The following is a 9,490-nucleotide window of genomic DNA, read 5'->3' as shown; positions in this document are numbered from 1 at the left end:
ATGATACAGAAATCTGGTTCATAAAAAAAGTCTTTATTTGATCTTTTTCAATGCACCTATCATCCAGGATGAAGAAAAAAAATTGACTTTGTGCAGCAGCAGCAGCAGCAGCAGCCCTGCCCCTCTCAGGTAACATCTGTTATATAAGACTGATGCTGCAGGCCAAGGACTCATGAGTAGGGTTCATTTTGGGGAGGGGACAAGCTGGAGCAGCTTCAGAGGGTTTCTCCATAGATTTCCCTGAGGTGGTGGAGGGGATTGTTACGTGTGTGTGTGTGTGTGTGTGTGTGTGTGTGTGTGTGTGTGTTTAAGACAATATCTGTCAGTTAGTGAACACACATTTATTAGTTGGTCAGAGAGTTCCTACCCATCAGAATAATAAGATCACCCTTTATTTATCACACAAACTGAGACATTAACAGTGTTACAGCAGCAAAGCAGGATAAAAAATCACACAGTGCAAAAATTAAATTCGACAAAAATATAAAAATGTTACAAAATATGATTCAAAAATAGTAAAAGAGCCAGTAACTGGGCTATGGTTGTTAACTGGGCTATGGTTGTTAACTGGGCTATGGTTGTTAACTGGGCTATGGTTGTTACAGTTGTTTTAGTACGAACACTATCATGCACACAGTGTAATTAAGAATGGACAAAAAAAACACAGTTTTCAAGCCAGATTCCTGCTAGATTTGAAGTTTATTTCATTTACTCTTCATTTATTGTGCATGACGTACAACTTTTTCTTTAATGTACTGCTATTGTCCATCTATAGTCGGAGTGTAATAGAAGTTCTCAGGTGATGTTAGCTGATTGTTGCAGGAGAGTTTTCATGGAAGCACGAGAAGGAGCAGAGTTGTACAGCAGCAGAAAGCTTTGGATGTGAGCTCAAGCATCAGAAGTGACTGAACGTTGAACCAGAAGAGATTGGTGAGTTTAAACAGGGTCATGACTTAGCTTTAGTATCGGTATGAGTTTTTTCTAATTAGCATAGCATCTGAAGATTTGTAGTGTTCTCTGTGTTTGAGGAGAGTTTTCTTATACGCCAGCTTAAGACAGATTGCATTCAAACCCCCTGATGTTGTAGGGACACAACACTGCATGCATGCTTGTCGACTTATGAAATATGTTGTAAGCTAAGCAGAAATAGTAGCAGAGCTGTGAGGCACAGTGCTGCTGTTTTTGATCTCCCAAGTGTCCACTTATTCTTTTGTGAGAGATTTTTACGTTACCTTAAAGGCAGGTTTGATAATTTATTAAAACCAGCATGATTTTAAAAGTTGGATTCCCTCAGTGCTCCATCTGCAACCACCCCCCTCCCCTCTGTGCTTCCATAAAAGCCACGCCCCCTCACTTACATGTGCAAGAACCGCTGGTCCAGAAGTGAACCTCAGCTCATGCTTTCAGTGTGGGCTCGTGCATGCATGGGGTAGAGAAAGTGTGATTGGTTCATCAGATTGGCACCTCGTGGCAGATAATGATCGAAGCTTTTACAAGCTGACCACTTTTCTTCATTCCTTTTTCAGAGCACAAGTTATTCATTTCTGGCAGGACACTAAAGACAATTTCAACCAAGAGCTTAAACAGTGTATCTGGAAAAAATTACCAACCCTGCCTCTAAGCAGAATGGTAAATATGACGTTAGCTAAAACAGAGGGAGACTTTTTAGATTACTCATGAGTTTTGATGTTTCATTAATAGTAGTAGTAACTGAGCTGTCATGTCCTATCATGCATTTGTCAGTACAATGTTCATGAAGGGTTGAAAAATTAAAACAAGCTTTCAGCTTATGTTGTGAGGTTTTACGCTAGATGACGTAAATGTAGAGTTACAAGAAAGAGCAGCAATAAGACGACAAAAACAGGAGGGTTCTCAGTTAAAACAATCGCTCACTGTGGCAAAGTGATTTGAAATCGTTGTCTTAATTTGTGAAAGAGAAACAAGAGTGTCAATCTTGAGAATGTGTTGTAAATCGTTCCACATTCATTTTTGGAGAGGAATAGCTAAGTGCAGGTTTTCAAAGGTCATAGAAAACGACTTGAAGCAATAGACAGTCAGTAGAGCGAATCTGGTCGGGTCATGTGGTTCTGCAGAGACGTTATATAAAATGGTCTACTTCCAATCAAGACTTTTTAGATAAGATTATGTTTATGTACCAGAGAAGACCAACATTGTTGAATACACTGATGATTGAGTAATACAGCTAAATCAGAGCATTGCCTTCAGTGACCCTGCAGAAAGCTGTCAGTTTGAACAAGTTCTTTTGGAGGTATAATTGTCCCTTCAGAGCCAAACATCTGAGACGAGTACGCCTATTAAACAAACATGTTGGGCATTGTCTGAATTGAAGTAAAATTAAAGTTCACCTGTAATTACTATAAAGAAGATAAGAGTGTGGGTGTTGTGCATACCTGTCTGTTTTCCCTGCAGCCTGAAAGCAGCTGTGCATGATGGGAACACGCCTGCAGCAGAATACCACGCAGCCACACCCAACCTGCATTTCCACTTTAATCATTATACTTAAATGATTGACATTGCTCCAGGATGCGTTTATGCATAAAGTGAATCTATTGAGTCCTCTGTCCCAGTTTGATGCTTCTCATTCAATCGCTGTTATTTCATTATCAACATGTGATAACACTTCAGTACTGATGATTCCTGAGAAACAAACTGCTGAATTTGGCAAATTTAAACTTGAGAAGAATCAAACAATATAAATCAAAAGACAATTTAAGTATTCCTCGTGTACCCCTTTGCTTTAGAACATACATACAGCATGCTTCATGGCCTTGATTGTGCCATGTTGTTACTGTGCAAAAGCACCTTGTGCACCTTCTCTCATGCAAACCACACCTTTAAAAGTGATTGTGACCAAAAGCTTCCTTTGTTTCTGCTCGGTGCTGCTCAGTGTTTTCAGAAAATTCTCGAGTTCAATCAGCCTTTGTCTCCAACAGTTTAGTAAAAAATGTGTCATTTTAACAATGCTAAAGTAAGTAATCACATCTTAAATTGCACTTTTTTTTCCAGGTCAAACTATGATCTTATTTAGTGTTGTTCAGAGAACTCATTGTTCAGAGAGTCATATACAAGGAAGTTAAACAGACACTGGGTTTAACATTCAGCAATGAATCTTTGTACAATCGTACACTGAATGCCAGGCTTTAATTTAAGTATGCGTACCTGTTTACCGTGGATTAAGTGAACAGCATGCAGCTAAATCCACATTCCTAGTATCTGGTTGTGTTTGACTGCACCTGTCGTTTTAAGAAATAATAATTAAAGCGTCCATTATTCTCTGTCAGAGATCTTGATTTATATTATGACAAGCTTAATCCAAATGTTAGAACGAGTGGTGTAATTGTAAATGGTAAAAATGAACTTGAGTGTTTGTAGTCTTCTAGACTTCTGTGTGATAATGTTATCTTAAGCTACATTTTTATTCATTGATTCTGAGGTTATACGTCCCTGCCATTATACTACAGAGTTTAGAGGTGTGAAGATCATTGTTGAATACATTAATCTGGGTCTAGATCAAACCATCTTCAATAGATGTCAGACTGGGGTTGAGGACTGCCAGAGCAATCAAACCCTGACCCTCTAGGATTGAAATCAGACTATCAAACTCTCTGGGTCTGGTCTTAAACCCTCTCCAGCAGAGATCTGATTATCCAGGAGTTGAGTTCAGATGGGGTTGAGGACGTATTCAGATCATGTTTGGCCGGGCTTAGACCATCTCAGTCTGAAGTCAAAGCATCTGGAGCTGAGGACAAACAGTCTGGGGTTCAGATGGGCAATCTGGGGCAGGGGTCAAACCATCCAGGGTTAGGGTCCGATGGGTTTGAAACTCAAGCCCCAGGTACAGCGGTGGATCAATTTGGGCATAATCAGAAGGTCCTAAGGTTAAACCATCTGACACAGATGTCAGATTATTGAAGATTAAACTCAGTCATTCTGTGATAGAGAACATTAGTCAACAGAGCTTACAGTCATTAAGTTACTGAACTCTTTTTCACATCATATAATTGAATCCAAACTTTTTTAAGAGACATTTCGCTTGCCGGTTTGTTTACTCTTAAATTGCATCTGACCGTGCAAGATGACACGTTGTGATATGAGGCGGCTGAATCGGCTAGTGTGTGAGATCTGAAATGTTCATTGGTCATGAGCGATGTAATGTGTGCGGTCTCTCACATATGTGTGTACCTGGCATTAGTCTCGCTTCTTTGTCTCTGTTTGCTCAAGATTACTCAGCTGTCAAAGACAGTTTTTTTTAATCAAACACGTGGTTTAGTCTTTAAGGCACTTTGGCTCATGAGTCCCACCACAATAACTTGCGGCCAAAAGTTACCCAACCCTGCCCTCATAAAAAATTTGATAACAGGTTGTGTTTTATTGTAAAGAAGGTCACTCTTTGCTGCAGCTGATTGACTGGATGTGTTTTTGCATGTAGTGAGCGACCTGTAAATCTAAATGTCATCCAAGTTTGAACTCGCCTGCAGCCCTTCTTATACTCTAATCTTTTGATTAAAGCTGATCCTTTTGTGTGTTTACTAAAAGGTGAATGCACTAACGATGGGTGGATTCCGCCTTTCTCAGGCACACCTACACACCCGTTAACCTTCTGTTGAGTTAAACACGGGCAGGTGTCTCCTCCCAGACTTGGCTCCATCCATCTCTCCTCCTCCTCACGAACTCCTCTAACAGTATAAAAAATCAGCAGCTGATCTCTGAGCTCCACTGTCTCGTCTTGTCTCCTCAGCTGAAGCAGAAAGACAGCTCCTTTATCCACATCACAATATGTACAACTCAGGAGGGTCCGTGATGAGCATGAGCTCTAGAGGTATGACCAGTTTCTCCATGCCCGGTGGACGTGGTGCGGTCAGAATGTCCTCCTATGGCGGAGGTGGTGGAGGTGGTGGAGGTGGTGGAGGTGGCTTCCAGTACCAAAGTGGTTTTAGTAGTGGTGGAGGTGGTGGTTCTGGATTCGCCTTCGGTATGGGCGCCGGCGGCGGCGGCGGCGGAGGGGAAATGGACATCTCTGCCAACGAGAAGGCAACCATGCAAAACCTGAATGACCGTCTGGCTACCTACCTGGAGAAGGTGCGCCTGCTGGAGGCTGCCAATAGTGAACTGGAGCTTAGGATCAGAGAGTTCCTGGAAAAGAAGACCTCCCCATCCTCCAGAGACTACAGCGCTTACTATGCCACCATTGCAGAGCTGCAGGGAAAGGTGAGTTTAGTTCCAACATGTGTGCTGATATTTAGTTACCTTAACACAACAACAGCAACTGCGTTTAATCATTGAATGAAAGTTATAGTTTGTGATTATGTTTTCATTACAGTGTCTGTAAATTATTAGGTTTATCAAAGCAATACCCTAGATCTGCCATTATCTTCATACTGTTGATGCTGAACCAGGTGTAACATGTATGACAACAACAATCTAGTTATCACAGGCAAAATACTCAAACACCTTTCGTGCAACATTCGTTGCTCTTAACCTGTTTTTAGCAATTATTAGATTAAGTGCTTGACTGTGTATTTGAAGATTGACAGCTGACATTTTGGATTATAAGAAGTGTTGCTTTTTTGAACTCGTTGAGCAAGAACTGTCTGAAGAAACAGCAGCGTTGAAAAGGAGCAGATATTACGTTTATTCCACTCAAACACAGATTAAGAAGGAGAGATAAAGAATCGAGATGTTTCAGAGAGAGAAACCAGCAAATGTTAAAATAATCGTTTTTTTAAAAGGTATTAAATCTGCCAACACCTTTCATCACGAAAGAATCCATCCGAATATGTCAAGCATTTAAATCTGTAATTACAATTGCACATTTTACTGCTCCAGTTTTCTGTCCATATATAATCACAAAATCTGAGAACTAAAAGGGAGAGAGGATAATTTGACTCATTCAACTTTGCATCAGTAATATGTTTTTCATCAAAACGGATACTTTAAACATGAGAAACACAAACTGAAAGTAAAGAGCATTTCTTTTGTCTTTTATCTCTCAGATCCAGGATGCTACCAGAGACAACGGTGGTATCTACCTCTGCATCGACAATGCAAAACTGGCTGCTGATGATTTCAGGCTCAAGTGAGTGAATTCATTTATTAATAAAAGGTAGAATAGGCTAAAGGAGTGTGCGCACCCCACGGACAGCCAGAGAATTAAAATTCTGGTCTTCTGTCAAAGACAAATTTAGCACACAGTCTTGAGGGTCAATAAAACAATCAGGTCCTCTAGGTTAAACCTTCCTCATAGCTTTCAAGCTAATTAGCTATCTTACTGAAATTGAGTAGATTGATAGTTTTTTTACTTACAGTTTACGTACTGATACTTGTCAAACAGTCCATTCATCCATCAAGCTAAGGTTGATAACTCAGTTAACTGGATTTAAGCAAAATATCTGTTTTACCTTTTTCAAGTAACGCCGCTTTTATGGCAGGAGATAAGAGTCCATGATTCTGTTACAGCTATTCTGTATTATCCAGTTAGCTACCAAGCTAATTATCTTGCTAAAAGAAAATCACATATGCTACAGATAGCAAGCAGAAAAAGAGTGCGGAAAAGAGTTCATGATAGCAAACACTATCTCCTTAGCTTTTTCGTTACTGAAACCTGAAGAGAAGAGAAGAGACATTTCCCCAGAAAAACTGATTTAAAACTATTTATTAATTTATCCTGATTGTAGGTTCGAGAACGAGCTGGCCATGCGTCAGTCAGTGGAGGCAGACATCGCCGGGCTGAGGAGGGTCCTAGACGAGCTGACAATGAGCAGGTCCGACCTTGAGATGCAGATCGAGGGCCTGAAGGAGGAGCTGATCTTCCTCAAGAAGAACCACGAGGAGGTCAGTAAATATTTTTTTATCCATTTAAGGGATTCATATAGTTTACGTGGACATGTAATTAAAGCTGCTTATAAATTAGGTTCCCACAGGATTGAGAAATGACTGAAAGGACCAACGCTGGAAACTTAATAAGTCTCACTGTTTTTCTGCAGGAGCTGCTTGCCATGCGGAGTCAGATGAGTGGTCAGGTAAACGTGGAGGTTGACGCCCCTGCAGGACAAGACCTTTCTGCAATAATGGAGGAAATCAGAGACCAATACGCAGTTGCCGCTGCCAAGAACAACAAAGAACTGGAAGCCTGGTTCAAAGCGAAGGTACGACTTCATTTTATTGTAGAAAATTGGTATCTAACTGTAACATAACAACAGCTGTAACAACTGTCTGGATTATAATAAATATCTCTCCAGACATTTATTGTGTTATTAAGTAAAATTATACAAAATATACAACTTGACACGTTTATATCACTAAATCAGTGGGTAAACTTACAGATTGTAATGAAAATGCTGCCATTTTTTTTCCCCCAAAAAGACAGATGAATTGAACCAAGAAGTTGCTGTCAGCACAGAAACCATCAATACGTCCAAAACTGAGATCTCAGACCTCAAGCGAATGCTGCAGAGTCTGGAGATCGAGCTGCAGTCACAGCTCAGCATGGTGAGAATAACACACCAACACACACACACACACACACATATTTCATTTACATCGAGTGTATGTTATGAGTACTGAACCGGGTCTTCTCTCCTGCAGAAATCGTCACTGGAGAACACCCTGACTGAAACCCAAAGCCGGTATTCCATGCAGCTGACAGGTTACCAGAACCAGGTGAGGATTCTGTTTCATAGTTTCACTCAGACTATTGCTGCTCGTTGGATTCAACATGTAAACTTTCTTTTCTTATGCTTTTTCTTCTTCAGGTGACGATGATGGAGGAACAGCTGATGCAGCTGAAGTCTGACTTGGAGAGACAGTCCCAAGAATACCAGATGCTGCTGGACATCAAGACCAGACTGGAGATGGAGATTGCCGAGTACAGGAGGCTGCTGGATGGAGAGGGTGGCGGGTGAGAGATTTAAAGAGTTATTTATTCACCTGTAGGATAAATGTCCTGCAGGTAGAATTAAAGTACATTTAAGACACAAACAAACCATAAAAGACTCAATTTTTCATGATTGTTTTTGACATAAAAAAAGGCATAGAGCTGTAAGCTCTGTTGACAAAGACAGTCTTTGTGGTCACAGTCCCAACTTTTGAAACATATTTTTGGCATAAGATTGTACGTTGAAGAGTAAGACAAATATTACTCAAACAAATTATAATTAATGTTGTCTGAAGACACTTTACAAAAAGAGCTGGTGAAGACCGTACTCCTTATATTCAATATTAAAAGTGTTAAAACATATATCACTATCGAAAAAATACACATTGATTTATTTCCTATTTCAAATAGTATTTTGAATCGTAGGCGTGCCAAAAAGGAGAGTTAACATGCAAAGAAATACCAACAAAGGAATTTTAAGAACAATATATACAAGAGGAATAACGACAGATGCATTTCGAAACACGAAAAAATATAATTCTTATACATTTCATTTACCTTAATTTTATTTCTGCATTTAATAATGAAAATCTATGTTCTTTTCAAATGTATTTCACATTTCATGAACATTAATCTTGATAGGGTTAGTGCAAAAATAATTTATTTGTTGTTCCTTTCATTTTGTGTCTCCTTCTTTAACTACTACTCTTTTTTGAGTATTCAGCAGTGTTTCTTTGTTGACACTTCGAAAGGACAATTCTTTACTTTATATGTGACTTCAGATGTAAAAATCTATGTTTCTTCCTTCTGCAGTTCCTCCTCCTCCTCCGGTTTCTCTTCGTCCATGAGTTCCTCCAGGACTTCAACCAGCTCCTCCAGCAGTAACCTCAACACGACCCCCCCTGCCCCCGTCTCGACCTCTACCAAAAGGCAGAAAGTCATCACCATCGTGGAGGAGGTAGTGGATGGGAAGGTTGTCTCCAGCTCTGAGGTGGTTAGCGAAGAAACAAAAGTGAACTGAGCACCTCACTCAGCTTACATTGAAACGATGCACAAATAAAAGTGGCTGATGTGCCTTAACATAAAAGTTTTTCTCTTGTGTCCTTTTTGTTCATACGTCACTATACTGACAGGTTCCCAAGTTCTAGAAATTCAAAAAAAATGCAACGAGTGAACAACAAAAGACACAAAAGTGTATCAAAAAAACATGTTTTATCCATGAAGTTTTCCAAGCTCAGTGTTTCAGTGAGTGTCTCACACGACAGATTTCAGCACAAAGTAAGAAAAAAACAAAACAAATAAAGGAATTGAACATGTGAGATTAAAAATATTGTAGTCATATCACAAAGTGATGCTACAGATTTTGAGATTGTGTGAGAAAGTCTATCTATGAGAGTGGATACCTGGCTTTGTAAGGTCCATAAAGCATTAAATCCCACACTCTGTTGTCTGTTAACTATCGGATGCCAACCAGCTACCCCGGGACTTCAGCTAATTGCTACCTGCCGCTAGCTTCTCCTCCTGTATTAGCCACGGTACAACAACAAAAATCGAACTTTGAATGTCTTTAAAATGCATTGAGAAATGTCTGTAATA

General features: G+C 39.9%; 1 protein-coding gene across 1 annotated transcript; it reads left to right on the top strand.

Annotated features, from left to right (window-relative positions):
• Positions 1–4,752: 4,752 nt before the first annotated feature.
• LOC306838856 (keratin, type I cytoskeletal 13-like) lies at positions 4,753–8,981 on the top strand. Its single transcript, XM_079367236.1, has 8 exons — positions 4,753–5,229; positions 6,015–6,097; positions 6,696–6,852; positions 7,005–7,166; positions 7,384–7,509; positions 7,606–7,680; positions 7,773–7,918; positions 8,708–8,981. Exons 1-8 carry the CDS (start codon positions 4,798–4,800, stop codon positions 8,913–8,915), a joined length of 1,389 nt encoding a protein of 462 aa, XP_079223362.1. The 5' UTR covers positions 4,753–4,797; the 3' UTR covers positions 8,916–8,981.
• The last annotated feature ends 509 nt before the right edge of the window (positions 8,982–9,490 follow it).

This window comes from Symphodus melops (assembly GCF_947650265.1).
Source record: "Symphodus melops genome assembly, chromosome: 17".
NCBI classification, from domain to species: Eukaryota; Metazoa; Chordata; class Actinopteri; order Labriformes; family Labridae; genus Symphodus; species Symphodus melops.
This window is presented reverse-complemented; position numbering and strand designations above follow the sequence as displayed.